Source organism: Pseudorasbora parva, chromosome 7 (genome assembly GCF_024679245.1).
Source record: "Pseudorasbora parva isolate DD20220531a chromosome 7, ASM2467924v1, whole genome shotgun sequence".
NCBI lineage: Eukaryota > Metazoa > Chordata > Actinopteri > Cypriniformes > Gobionidae > Pseudorasbora > Pseudorasbora parva.
The window spans coordinates 27,847,956-27,863,542 of NC_090178.1; the positions used below are offsets into that span (position 1 = coordinate 27,847,956).

Below are 15,587 nucleotides of genomic sequence, written 5' to 3' on the forward strand. Positions count from 1 at the left end.
AATATTAATTAAATTAATAAATGTATCTATTTATTTTGCAAAATTACAAGAAATTGTTTAATATATTTCACAATTACCTCTTCCACACACACTCTTCCAAATAAATCCAAATCTATTTTTTTATTATTTAATGTGCTTTTTCAAAATACATTTTTCATAATAATCATGCATTTCCAAAGAAATATTTTCCCAAAGATTTTTTTTTCATAATAATAGAGGACATTTCACAAATGCCAATCAACAGGCAGTGGGCGGTGCTTGGCGCTGATTGGAGAATCCTTTCAGATTGATTACTTTTTCCTGTCTGGTTTTGGCAAGTGGCAAGGGGAAATCAATTGATTGTAAATGAATATGGCCATAGGAATTGATCAAGATAAAAACGCACTTACTTAAACACAGCCACATTTCTCATAGTTTTCAGGTTTTTAGAAAATTCAATAGAGTCAAAATACATTTTCAGTCACAAATAAGTAATGAGAAGCACCCTTGGTGTTCCGTGATGTCACCACACCAAAAACAGATCGATCTGTCATGTCTGTCTTCAACTTCAAAACCAATCAGCGCCAAGCACCGCCCACTGCCTGTTGATTGGCATTTGTGAAAAGTCCTCTATTATTATGAAAAAAATCTTTGGGAAAATGTTGCTTTGGAAATGCAGGATTCATCAAATAGGCGTCATTCGTAAATGCAGCATATTATGAAAACGTCTTTTTGAAAAAGCAAATGAAATAATGAAAAAATAGATTTTTAAACATAATAGTGTGTGTGGAAGAGGTAATTGTGAAATATATTAAACAATTTCATGTCATTTAAAAAAATGAATAGATACATTTATTTATTTAATTAATATTTAATTAAATTCAATATTTAATTATTTAATTAATTCATTAATTATTAAAAAAATTATTTATTTATTTATTTCAGAATAAACTGGTACATTTAATTGTAGTTTTATTTAATTCATTATTTATTTAATTCTTTAATTTTGAGTAATTTGGTCCTCCATAGGGCATCAGGTAATACACTTTCAGGGCATCAGGTAATACACTTCCTCATCTATAGGTGTCTGATTCACAAAATATTCTCTTTCCTCCATGTCTTTCTCTTGTCTCCTCTGATCATTCTCCTCCATCATCTTTTGCTCCTCTTGGCTTCCAGTGTTGCAGCTCCTTAGTGCTCTCTTTAACTGATTCCAGAACAGTTCTTTTGCACTGCTTGGATCAGAACAATTTGACCCAGGCCACTGCAAATAGGTCTTTTTGAGCATGACTTTTCTCATACGGTGATAAGTGGACAGTTGCCTCTTGGGTAAAGGCTCCAGAAAGACCAACAAAAGCACGTCCTGCATTTCTTGAAAGAGACGATAGCTGGCCAACTGGATCTCCAGTGAGCACCATTCACTGCGAAGGAAGCTCTGACTGACCACGCAGATCGTTTTGCGACTTCCATATACAGCAGCCACAATGTTGTCAACAATATCACGGCCCAGCTCGAAATCTCTGTGGTGGAGGCAGAGCCGAAAAGAAGAACCCTCGAGATTCGGCAGCAACTGTTCCATTACCCACTCTTCATCGGCTGAGTTGTAGGAAACAAAGGCGTCATATTTGTATTTCTCCTCTTGGTCCCTTAAGCGACGCCACTGTTCTCCAAACCATGATCGAAACACATAGTAGCCGTACTTAAATTTCCAATAAAGTCTGACATAGAGAAATGGAATTAAGGTTAATAAGATTGTGAATGTGAAAGTTGAGGAAAAGAGGTAGAGTGCTATGTCCAAATAACACACATTAGTGTCAAAGTTGTGAAAATATGAGCCTGGATGGTCTTGGCATGTAATATTGAAAAGATATGGAAATTGGAGTCTCTTACTGCTTAGGGTCCAGTTCTGTAGATCACTATTCTGGCAGCCACAACTGAGAGGACAACTGCGCATGTCAATGTATGTTAGATTGGTCAGATTGTCCAATAAACTGATGTCCAAGGACATCATGTCATTGCGATTCAGATAGAGTGTCTTTAGTCCTGTCAAATTTCCAAAGACCTCTTTTGAAAAAGATTTAATGCCCATGTTCTCAACAGATAACTTCTTCAGTTTTCGAAGGTTTTTGAAAATACCAGGTTTGAGTTTGGCGATCCCAGCACATGAGTCTTTCAGAGTTAAGTACTCCAAGTTTTTCAGGTCATCAAATGTTTCAGCACCAAATCCAATTATATGGTTGTTGGTGAGGTAAAGACTTTTCAGAGAAGTTAGACCCCGGAAAAACGCACCCGGCAACAAGTTTATGCCATTTGGTTTCTGCGCATCAAGCTTCAGGTCAAGAAGACGAGACATATTTATAAATGGTGAGAATGTTGTTTTCCTAAAATAACAAATGTTGTTAGCCTGTAAATCCAGCACCTGCAGGGTGGAATGAAGTTTCCCAAAGAGCCTGCCGTCAATCTTTTTTAGACGATTTCTATCTAAATACAAATTGGCCAAGCTATGCAGCCCATCAAATGCATGTGGCTTCAGCTGTGTGATCTTGTTCCCACCTAAATCTAAAATAGTTAGATTTGACAGAGAATAAAAGGTATAGTTGAAAATTACAGCTATTTGGTTGTTGCGTAGGTTGAGAGTTTTCAGGCTGATAAGATCTTCAAAGCTGTCGTTGTACACGTCGGTCAAAAGGTTGTTGTCGAGACGAAGTGTTACAAGATCTTTGAGCCCACTTAAGGCTTTATGGTCCATATAAGCAATTATGTTTATGTTTAGCTCGAGTGTTGTTAATTTTGGTGTATTACGGAAGGCAAAACTATTGACCTGTAGAATACGATTGTATCGATAGCTCAGGTTTCTCAGGCTGTAGATGTTTTTATTTTTGCTGCAGGACTTTAAGTTGGTCAGATGGTTATGTTCCATTTTGAGACTTTCCAGTTGGTTCTGACCATGCAGAAACTGCAAGTAGTCCGTGGTTTTTATCTCGTTCCGTGAGAGGTCCATTACACCTGTGATATTGGGGCAATGAGAAAATGTGTTGTTTTTTAGAACTTTTATGGAATTGCTCTGGAGGATCATTTTAGGTATGTGTTGCGTTTTACGATGTCGCAGAAAACGACACAGCGATAACAGTGCACGAGAGTCCTTGAGTTTCAAACCGGAGAAGTCGATGCTCCACGGTTGTACATTGGTATAATTAAGAAGCTTGCTAGCAGAGACATTGGTAAAGCGCATGCGCAGGTAAGTTATATTCTCCAGATTCAGGCCCTCAAAATGCTCGGATGATAATTTTTTGTTTTCTGATAAATCTAGCACTTTCACATACATTAGGAAAGACTTGTCACATCCCAGTTTGTACAGTTTATTATCACTTAGGTAGAGTTTAGCAAGCGACTCTGGCAGGCGGTGGGAGTGATGAAGGGTGGTTAGCTTGTTAAAAGAAAGGTCCAGTTTTATCAAGCTGGACAGGTTCGTTATGCATTCAACCAAAGCAGAGAAGTTTTTCAGGTAATTCTTGCGTAGGTCGAGAATCTGTAGGTTTGTCAATTTGGAAAACAGGAACTTGTCAGTATTATTGAGTTTGTTGCTTCCCAGGAAGAGCATTGTGAGGTTATAGAGGTCACTGAAGACGTCACGGTGGAGAGATGGTAAGTTATTGCAGGACAGATTTAAAATCTGAAGTTGGTGCAGATTATTAAAAGCATCTTCGTGGATTTCAGCAATATGGTTATTGTCCAGTACCAGAGATGTCAGATTGGGCAGATGATGGAAGCTTTGGCCATGAACATGTGTAGTGTTACTAAAAGAGACTGTAAGGTTTGTTGCTGTGGGAAATACATCATCCACAATTGTAGTTATGTCTGGTTGGTGACATTTAATACAGCGGAAGGTTTTATGGTTAGAATCTGGGATCTCTATGCAACTCCTGAAACTGTAGCTGAAGGCAAGTTTAAGGAGACAGATAAATACCGCCTTTAGGATCAGTTCACGGCATGCAGGATCTGCCATATTTTTCAGTTCCACTTTTATATGCCTTCATCAAAGACCAACACAACAAGGATCTTCACTCAGTATGAGCAGCACCTAAATCCAATACTGAGAGTTTATCACAGCTAGAAAAAAACAGGGAAAGGTTAATCAATTTAAAAATAAATCTGAAATAAAGTTATTACATGTTGATCCATAATGCTATTAGTCAAATTGACATTTCTTCCAGTTAAATAGAACAGAAACAGAAAATGGATGTTTTATGAATTTTTTTAATTAATTATCAGATACATAAAATGACTTTGAATGTGATGGAAATATATCTAATATGAATAGATGCAAAAAGTACATCAAAAAACATTAAATTACACCTAAACAAACTTCACTAAAGTAAACTCTCATAGCCTGTCTCAGGTGACAATTTCACTCTTTTGTTCTATTCACGTCAACTTCCTTAAAGTTGTAAATAAAACAAGAATGGATTGAAACAACAAAACAATGTTAAAGAAGTTTACATGAAAATGCATGACACATACTTATTAAATTTCTCTGTCATTCTTCATTTGATCACCTACTGATGTTACGTACATACAGAGGGCAAAGGCATAAATCTGGTCACAGTGAACAAAGTAGACAGAGAGCTAACATTATATTAATCAGGGGAAAGTTTGAAAGCAGCGAGTAATCCCAAATAACCCAAGATCTCATTTCTTTCAATAGTTCATATCATTATGTTGGCTATTTGTCATTTGAACATTCCCTAAATACAAACAGAAATGTAATTCAGTACCTTACCTTCATGACATTGTTCCCGATCATTTTGTAGAACGATCATAGCCGTTCTCTCTTTTAAACAAAAGATTCTCTTCACATGAATAGAAAGAGGAACCAAAAAGGTTTCAAGAGCATGGAAGATCAGACAATGGGGCACAATGCCTGATCCGATTAACTGAATACTTGAATACTTTAATGAAGGATTGATTCCTAATGGAAACTCTCTGGTCATTTCAATCATAGATATAGTTTGAAACATTCTAAAAGAAGAAGAAAAAATCCAGCCATTCAGGCATTTTTGGAAAAAGTCAGTTCTCTTCTCTTCATTTTCTTTTTAAATTAGCCACTCGCCTTCTGTTCTCGAGCCATCTGACAGAGTCCGCAGAAAGGACAGCAGGTCATGATCACCCAGTCATCACAGACAGAGCCCTAAAAGACACAAGGCAATACTGCAGTGCTAGTCTCTCAAACCAGTGCTATGAAATGATAGATTTCAGCAGGAATTACAACACCTACATCAACATCAGAAAAAGCAATAATCAATGCTGAAAAATATTTTTATTGCATGGCCTACATTAATACGATATTTGTCACGGATGCTGGTTCTCAATGCAATCATAGCTCCAGGTAGGAAGGGCAAACAGCAGCTGTCACCATTATCCTGTGCCACCTTACAACCCAAGATGCAAGGAATAAATGCCCCGCACAGACCTGAGGAACAAACCAGTGTCAGAATTCACACTTTTTTTTTTTTTGCAATATGAGGCTTGTGAGGTTCAAGCCACTTACTCATCAAATCAAAGTTCATTAAGTTGTACTCAAGTTGTTCCAAACCTGTTTGTATTTCTTATTTTTCGCTGGACCACTGACTGTCATTGTATGGACAAACAAATATTTTTTTTGTCCATCAACAAAAAAACTTAAAAAAGAATTCTTTAAAGAAAGTCACACAGGATTAAAATGACATGAGTAAATGTATTTATTTTTAGGGAAGAATTTTCATTTTTAGTGAAGCAACTCCTTTAACAAATTACCAAATGAATACCCATGATTTACTCACCCTCAAGTCATATATGACATTATTCTTTCAGACGAATAAAAGTGTTATTAAAAATGTCCTGGCTCTTCCCAGCTTTATAAATTGTTGTTCTGCTTTTGAAGTCCATAAAAATACATCTATCCATCAAATAACGTGCTCCACATGGGCTAGGGGGGTTAATAAACACCTTCTGAAGCAAAAAAAAAAAAGTTTGTGTAAGAAAAATATCCATATTTAAATCTTTTTGAATTAAAGTTCCGATCGTCGTCCGTGGAAAAGTGTTGAAAGTTCCTTCTCGGAGTTTAAGATGCGTACTCGATGTCTGACGCGTATAAACGCCTTTGAACTCCAGAGGCACTTTCAACACTTTTCCCATAAACTGAATACAGAAGGCGATCGGCCGAAACGTTACTTTATAAAGCTTTAAATGTTTATATTTTTCTTACACAAACGCATCAGTTCACTTCAGAAGGCATTTATTAACCTCCCGGAGGGCGTGGAGCACGTTATTTGATGAACAGATTTTATGGACTTCAAAAACAGAACAACAATCACTGCCATTATAAATCTTGGATTAGCCAGGACTTTTTTAATATAACTCAACATTTATTCATCTGAAAGAAGAATGTCATATACACCTAAGATGACTTGAGGGTGAGTAAGTCATGGGCTTACTCTTTTTCATGAGTAAGTCATGGGCTTACTCAATTTTCATTTTTGGGTGAACTAACCCTTTAGGCAAAATACATTTACATTAGAAAACTCTCTCTTTCTCTCTCACACACATACACACTCACAAATGCCGCAGTCGTCGCAACAGTCACAGACATCAGTGCTCCAGTGAGAAACGGTGTAGCTGGTTACAGTCATTTGTGGCTGGGAAGTCATTGCTTCAGTTTGATATGACATCACTGACAAAAGACACACAGAAAAATATGATCATTTACAATTTTTTTGGCACTTTTACGTTGAATTTGTAATTAAAAATACAGTAAAGTCTTTTTTCTATATAAGTAAACAACAACAACATTTTTTATATTTGATACTAGCAAAGATTGGTTAAATAAGTATGAATTAGGGCATAACATGATTCCCCTCTCTCTCACCTGTTTCCTTGGAAAGGCTTCCTGGTACTGTATGTGTCTTACTTCCACAGGGAAAGATGTTCAATTATAGGTCTCAGTGAAGTTGGAAATCACCTCAACATGACATAGAGGAAGAGAAACTTCCTCGAGAAACGAGTTTTTGCAGTGGTGGGTGGTTTATGTGAGCTGTAAACTGAAGGGTGAAGTGTTTGATTTGGGGGTGAGGAGTTTTACATGATTTCAGGTTCTCCACACCTTTCCTTCAAGACAGTATGTTATCTGCAACCCATAAAACATTTTGAAGAGAACATTGTGTTTTTGTGCCTCATCATTGTGTACACTGGCCCTTTTGACAGATGAGTAATTGCCTTCAGAAAATCACCACACTGCGCAAATAGGGAGTTCTGACTTCATTTTTAACTCTACGATATATATCACAAACACTCATGCCGTTCATAGCTGTGAATTATCTGAACCATTTTAGAGAATTATTCCATTGCTAATTGGCAGATTTCTGCAATCTGTTTGGACGAGCAGGTCCACAATGGAGTTCAACAGTGCCCTGCACTTTTTCAGCGGCCTTGATTCCGGGACTACTTTTTCCAACAGGGATTTTTATTTTATTTTTTATGTTAAGAGTTATAGGTCATAACCCAAAGTGAGTTAAATCACAAAATTATAAACTGAATTGAAGCAAATAAAAATTATTGAATGTATTTATTCATTTCTATTTATAGATCGATGTGCCACAAACTGACTACATGTTTGAAAAATATTACCACCTTTTATATACATTTAATTGATATTTAAAATAAAAAACATGCTCACACAATTTATTGGGCTATTTATTTATGACTTTGTGTCACTATTACATCAGTAAAAGTGGCACAACATACAGCGACATGTTCTGCAACATGGTTTGTGGCACATGACGCAATCCTTCAGCATGTCACAATTTTTAGTTGCACATGCCAATGAAAGCCAGACATGCCACAGTGCATGTGTCAAATAATTCTGTGCTTAAGATGTCACAATATTAATACTGCTACTGGAGAAGTACAAGAATCTCTCTAGAGTGAGTCATCATCATTTTGTAAAAGCCTTCCTGGTTAAACATAAAAGCACAGTGCACATATATTGTTGAATATTTGCAAAATTATCCACAAATAATGCTAAGGTGGTGCCTAGGATCAATCAGTACCAAAAAAAAATACAAAACCGGTCCTAATTGAAAGGAAACAAGTTAAGAAATAGATTGAATACAGTATTTAGTAATAATATAATATAAGGTTATAAAAGCTATTTTTAAAAGGCCAGTCATTTTTAACTAGCAACACCAAAGCTTGTTTTCAACACAGCATAAAGGTTGTTATTTTTCAAAATAAATTCCCAATGTTGAGAAAATTGAAGGGGATTTTTTACTTCCAGAACCTGTTACATTCTGATCCTGAATTCTGAGCCTGTAGTATACAGTCTATACTATTTCTAACGGCAAAACTATGCTAGACAGCTCTGAATTCAGATTGTCGCTTTGAATTCCAGACTCCTTTGGTTGTAATTGTGCTGCATTCTATTTGATTGGTTGGAATGGGGGCAATTTGGAAAGCCAAATTTGCAAAGCTATACTCGATTTGCTTGCCCAAGCGGAAAAATAACTGTTTTCGGATATTTGCCGTACAAAAAAAAAATCACCTAAACGCAGCTGATGCAAAACTAATTAAACCACACCAAATTAATAAAAGTAAACCTTCTGGCAACATGTAAGCAAAGTAGCAAACATAAAAACAATCAAAGAATGATTTTCATTTACAGGTAGAAAATGGACATACTTTTAAATCATGCCATGTTTTCTCTTGTTTTTAGGCTGTGGCTTTGAGTTTATCCTCTACACCAGCTGTGATGGTTACATTATGGTAGAGGAGGGTGCGGTGGAGTTGAATGTTACAGCATATACCAGGTTGAAAAAGTCACAGCTCGGCTCACCCCTGAACAGACACCGTCCTGTTTACCCCATAGAGAAAAAGACTAAAACAAAAGAAAAATGGCTGTAACTTCTAAACTTTGATTTTCAGGCCTAAGTTCTCTTTTGAAATGCAAAACTTTGAACTTTCACGTCCACATGAATCAGAATCAAACAAAATACAAAGGAAACTGAAAAGGGAAGCTCTTATATTAGTATGTAGAGTGTATTAGAGTGTATTCTTTGCACAAAAGATTTTTTATGGAAGATTGTGTGACACTGGTCCAAAAAGGGCTTAGAGTCAAAGTAAAAAGTCTGGCCATGTATACGTTGAATTTTGGAGGATGATGCGTCTAAAGAGTGAGTTGTATGAAAGTCACTGTAAAAAATCCAACTTATGTTTTATATGACAAATTCAGCTGTTAAAGTTTATTCAACTATTTAACATGAAAAAAGTTGAGATAACGCAAACAAAGTTTGTACAACTATTGACCCTAAGTTGAGAAAACTCAAAAATGTTCTGCAGCTGGTTGCCTTAAACTTTTAAGTTTTCTCAACATTTTATGTTGAGAAAGTTTTCTCAACATTTTATTTTTATTTTTTTTACAGTTTACATTTGAAGTAATCAGGGCGTGTATACATGAGCACAGAATACACAACATATAAACAGATTTAAGACTCCCGCCCCTTAAGTAAATGATCTTTTTAAAAGAAACACCCATCTAAGAATGGGAAATTCCACACGCTTTACAGTTCTCGACAGTTATGAAGTACTGTATTTAGTACCTTTATTTTCATGTGAAAACATGAAATATTAGCATACTCAGCAGTAGTTTCTGATTTATAGCTTCAAATTCATATTTTAAGATTGTTGTGCATAATCTACAGCCAGTTCCTCTCCCATTCTGATCACAGTAACCACATACAGACGTGCACAGACCACGTGATTGCACAATGCCTGAAGATATGTTGCACAACAGGCAAAATCACACTCCACAGTTTCAAATGTTTTAAACAGAGATCAACTAACAGATCTGAAACACCACCTTGTTGCATTAGCATTAGAAACGGGAAGCTTTGAGGTCAGAGAATCAACTGTTATGCTGACATTTCTGTATCTTTAAGCTTAGTACATCTGTGATGCAAAATAATGCATCGACAAAATAAAAAAGTAAATAATCATTTATTCAGAGGTGGACAAAGTACACAACTCTACTACTTGAGTCAAAGTAAAAGTACTCAAATATTACTCCGTTACAAGTGAAAGTTCTAAAAACTGATTTTTTTCTTAAAGGGTTAGTTCACCCAAAAATGAAAATTATCTCATTAATGACTAACCCTCATGCCATTCCACACCATAAGACCTCCATTCATCTTCGGAACACAGTTTAAGATATTTTATATTTAGTCCAAGAGCTTTCTGTCCCTCTATTGAAAATGTATGTATACTGTCCGTGTCCAGAAAGGTAATAAAAACATCATCAAAGTCCGTATGTGACTTCAGTGGGTTAGTTCAAATTTTTTGAAACATCGTAAATACAATTTGGTCAAAAATAACAAAAACTACAACTTTATTCCTCATTGTCTTCTCTTCTGGGTCTATTTTCAATCCGCGTTCGCGACTCCACACACTGTAAAAAAATATTTAGAAAAAAAGTTACCTGGTTGCCTTAAAATTTTGAGTTCATTGAAAATAAAATTTTGAGTTAATACAATGAAAATCTTTATGAAAATATTATTAAAAGATTTTGTAAGCATATTGGGTAATTGTGTGTGTTTTATTTCTGATGACACGGTGAAACATGACGAAAATAGCACTATTTTCATGATTTATAAAAAAATGTATGTGGTTCAGATACAATAATATTTTGAGTTTCTATTTATTAAACAAATTTCCTTCATTGTATCAACTCACATTTTTAATTTCAATCAACTCAAAATTTTAAGGCAACCAGGTTACTTACTTTTTTAAGTTAAACCAACAAAAACCAACAAACATTTTTTTACAGTGCAGTGACGCTGCTGACGTCTTATCTTGTGCGCCCGCGTATTCGGGTTCAAATAAATATGGCTTCTGCAAAAAAAAATGCAAGTCTTCCTCTCTGTCGAAATCCTTAGACATGTTTGCGAAGGTTGTTTTGTTTACAGCGTGCTTCTCCCTCAGACTATAAACGACGCTCGGTGCACCAGATAACACGTCAGCAGTGCCGTTAATGACAACAACCCCGGAGGAGAAGACAATGCTGAATAAAGGCATAGGTTTTGTTATTTTTGGACCAAAATGTATTTTCGATGCTTCAAGAGATTCTAACTAACCCACTGAAGTCACATACGGACTACTTTGATGATGTTTTTATTAACTTTCTGGACATGGACAGTATACATACATTTTCAATGGAGGAACAGAAAGCTCTCTGACTAAATATAAAATATCTTAAACTGTTTTCCGAAGATAAACGGAGGTCTTACGACATGGAACGACATTAGGGCGAGTCAATAATAACAGAATTTTCATTTTTGGTGAGCTAACCCTTTAAGTAAAAGTACAGATTGTACTTTTGTTTTTAAAAGTACTTTAGTATCAAAAGTTAATTTTCTTTTTTTATGTCAATGTATTATTTTGTTATTGTTGCATTGTTGTATAAATGCACATTATGCCATCATGGTGGTTTAAGCGAGTCATCTGAACATAGCATATGACTACATTAAACTCATTTAAATACTTATATAAAAGTTTAGGGCTGTCAATCGATTAAAATATTTAATCGCGATTAATCGCATGATTGCCATGAGTTAACTAGCGATTAATCACAATTTAATCGCACATTTTTAGCAATTGTAAATGTATCTTACATTAAGTTTAAATTAAGTTTTTAGTACTCTAATCAACATGGGTATGGACAAATGTGCATGCTTTATGCAAATGTACATTTATTATTAGTAAAATCATACTTATTCCATAATAATCAATACAGCATGAAGACTAGACATAGCAAAGGTCATAGATGCTTATCTAAGAAATTGTTCATGTCTCTTAAGCCTAAACTTAAAAATTAAGAGTAAGTAGTGATTTCTATCATTTTAAGAATATAAAGGGAGTTTTTACACTGGCAGTTAATTTAAAGCAGGGCACAGTTCGTATGAAAAATTGGTAATGTGTACTAACCAGTGAGCACCAGAACCACACCATACCTGGAGGAGGTCCATATTCCACGAGTAGGAATATAGTGCGGCCCCTTTAAGAGATCGCATTCCCTATTGAACTGCCGGTATTTTGCGTGTTCGCGCCGAACTGGGCCGCGATTCACGTGGACAGTGTGAAGAACGCGGACTCGGGAGCGCGCTTGTTCAGGAAAGTAACCTGTGCATTCGCGGATTGTAATGTATTTAGTTTAATAAGCAGTGATGTGTTAATGATTTACCTCAGAGGAGAGTGATCTGCAGTGCATCTTGCTCAGACTGCAGAGAATGGGCTCAGTAAAAAAAACGCAGTTTTCTTTCTGGAGTCTAATAAAAGTTAAACAGAAAATATGGTAGCTTATGTAGGCAATAACTGCACTTTTGGTTTAGAATATTAATGTTAATGTCAACCCTTTTCTTTCCCTATTAATGTTTGCTGCTGCATCCTTTGTGTCTGAATGCTCTCACGTTTTCCAACTACTATGCCACGGATCAAACAGAAAATGCACCATGCGTTAACGCGCGTTAATAAATTTAGTGGCGTTAAAATGAATTTGCATTAACGCGTTATTGACGCGTTATTAACGCATTATTAGCGTTAACTTTGACAGCCCTATAAAAGTTACAAGCTCTTTACAAAGCTGCTGTCACTTTATGGCGGACTGCACAGACCCTACACTCTGATACAGATCCAATATTCTCCCAACTGTTTACTCTTCTCTTTCTCTGAGATATTTACATTTTTTTTACATTTTGAGATATACATCAAGTGTACAAGCCAAATTAACTAATCTTTAATCTTTTCAGAAAACTGAAACATATTTCTAAGTATGGCCATGTGTGCACAAGGTGGGAAACTTCACATGACACCACAAGAGTGATTACTGAGGCTGTCTGCAAAAAACACTTTTTAAAGAAAGAAAGAAAAAAAATCACCCACTGACTTTTGACTATGTGGCTCTTGATAGAAATGTCTTTCAAATGTAGTGCAGTTAAAGTAAAACTTTCCAGAAAAAAAATAATACTCAAGTAAAGTACGGATACCCAAAAAGTGTACTTATAGTACTTAAGTAAATTGACTTACTGTCCACCTCTGATTTTATTAATTATTATTAATAATTGAGTTAAGATTGTTGTCAAGTTACATTAAAAAAATTACCTGTTGAATGAACATAATTAAATTAGGGAAAACATGTCCACGCAATTGAATTGTGCTTTTCCAACAAAATCGAATTGGTTTGAAATAATTTGTTGCAATCTTGTGGACTTAAAATCATTTAGTTAAAACTACAAAAAATAATGTCATTCCAACTAGATAAAGTAGGATAGAAAGGGGTAGAATGACTATATTTAGTATGGGAACTGTGTCGCATTAATTTATTATCTATAAAAACTATTAGTCAAAAATACTTGATTACGACAATTGATCAAGTTAAGCATTTCTCATCACTCGCATTAGTTGCAGCTCATTGAAAACAGCACAGCCTAACTACAAGGGTCTACACTTCACCATACTGGTAACCTTAAAAAAAATCGTCACATAACAAACCTTTTAAATGTCAAATATAACATCAAACGTTAACAGGTCATTCCCCATACTAAAAACACATTAAACAGCACTTCATTTCAACATTTACTCTCCTGATCCATCCCTATGCAACTAGTCCCTATGGAACTAGAAATACACTGCCCAGTTCAGTCAGCACAACATAAATGATTCATGTAGTCCCAACACAAGTGGTTTAGGTTAACTGAACATTTTACAAATTTTAATTTATTTAACGTAATACAATTCAGTAAAATGCCACAACAACAAAAAACTAAAGATTTGTGCTGTTTCAGCTTATTTTATTTAAATAAACTGAGCAAAAAGCTAGAATAATTTTTTTGAGACTTTGGACTGTTAAAAGAGTGCTAGTGGCCATGTTACAGGTTACTAGTAATAACTATAAATTATGCAAAATTACATGCAACTTAACCCTAAACCAACCCCTATTCCTAACCCTAACCTTTATTTCTAACCCTTACCCAGAAAGTGCATGTATTTGTTACGTTACAGCTAAAGAAAACTAAGGTGAGGACTCATGTGCAGAGGAAAGTGAATTTCATTAACAAAATAAAACATAAACACAAAACAAAACAAAACAAAACAAAACCCACGATGAGGCAAAACACATCATTAAAATAACAAATAAACTCAAACAAATGGGAATCACAGGGAAATGGGAGACGTAGACAAGACAATACCGACACAGACTAACAAACACAAGGAGCTAAAGAAGGGTAACAAATCAGAGACAGGGACACGAGCACAAGCCCAAAATAACAAAACACCACAGGACAGTGCCACACAGGACAGGACAGGACAGGACAGGCATGTGACAGTATTATGATTTCTCAGTAATATAATTACACAATAATATGGACACCTCAAAATAAACTGTAAACGCAAGTAAAAATATAGAGCAAACGTCCATCTACTTATATTTTGCTGTTATAAATGAAGTCAGTCTCCCACAGGTTACACTTGTTGGAGAGACCTGAGTTCCTGCATGTGTGCGACAGGTAAAAGAGACAAATACTGCTGCTCTGTGGTGGACGGATTCATTGCAGGTCACAAACATCTGTCATGGTCAATTATTAATAATTTGTGATCAAGTCATCACTGAACCTAATAACTTCAAATATCCCTTTGATATAATTTATACTATAAATAATCTGTCATTTGTCTACACTTTCAGGTTAAGTTCATTATAGAACCATAGGGTTTTATAAACCCTTTATCCAAAAAAAAAGGTTATTGGGATATTTCATTTTATTTTTCTACTGATAAATTATGGTTATGAGCTGTTTAATTCAAAACATTTATTTAATTATTTTTAATTTAAGACAAAAAAAAAAACTATAAAAGAATTCCTTTTAAAGTCCCCCTCTGGTGAAAATCCATTTTTAATGTTGTTCATGTTTTTTTATTTTATGCTTTAAATATGCGTAAATTTTAGCAGCATCTAGTGGCGAGGTTAAGAATAGCAACCGCTCACCTCTCACTTTCAAAGCATATAGAGAAGCTACGGTGGCAACCCCAGGACAAAAGTGTCATCGTCTGAGACAGCAGCTAGCAGTTTGTCCATTGAAACATGACAGTGCAAAATGTTGACTTTACTGTAAGGGGATCTGTGGTGGATGGCTCATTCTAAGGTAATAAAAACACAAAGTTATTTATGTAATGTCTTAATTCACCTCTGAAACCAAGGTGTATGTATATTATATTGCATTTCTGTCAATAGAGCCTAATAAATATTACAAACTGTACCTTTAAGACCACACACCACCATCGCTGAGTATTTTCTCCTTAAAACTGCAGTGAAAAAAGCCAGTCTCAAAAACGCAGTTTGAAATCAATGTTTCTGATGTCACAAACTACTGATCACTTCAACATGGCTTTCGCATATCCGTAGGGATGTCTCAAAAGGTACATTTTTCTGTTGATATGAAAAATTGTGTACATTTCGCATAATAGTGGGTGAATTATGTTAATTTTAAAGTCAATTATCTAGCTTCCGGCGAATCTGGGGGGGGGGGGGG

General features: G+C 35.4%; 2 protein-coding genes across 2 annotated transcripts; both read right to left on the reverse strand.

Moving 5' to 3' along the window:
• Positions 1 to 951: 951 nt before the first annotated feature.
• On the reverse strand, positions 952 to 4,803 carry tlr21 (toll-like receptor 21). Its single transcript, XM_067448905.1, has 2 exons — positions 4,760 to 4,803; positions 952 to 4,089 (listed from the first exon to the last, which is right to left on the reverse strand). Exon 2 carries the CDS (start codon positions 3,983 to 3,985, stop codon positions 1,028 to 1,030), a length of 2,958 nt encoding a protein of 985 aa, XP_067305006.1. The 5' UTR covers positions 3,986 to 4,089; positions 4,760 to 4,803; the 3' UTR covers positions 952 to 1,027.
• Positions 4,804 to 5,045: 242 nt separating this feature from the next.
• cnfn (cornifelin) lies at positions 5,046 to 7,604 on the reverse strand. Its single transcript, XM_067448951.1, has 3 exons — positions 6,575 to 7,604; positions 5,313 to 5,449; positions 5,046 to 5,167 (listed from the first exon to the last, which is right to left on the reverse strand). The coding sequence occupies exons 1-3, from the start codon at positions 6,684 to 6,686 to the stop codon at positions 5,078 to 5,080; spliced, it is 339 nt and encodes a 112-aa protein (XP_067305052.1). The 5' UTR covers positions 6,687 to 7,604; the 3' UTR covers positions 5,046 to 5,077.
• Positions 7,605 to 15,587: the final 7,983 nt, after the last annotated feature.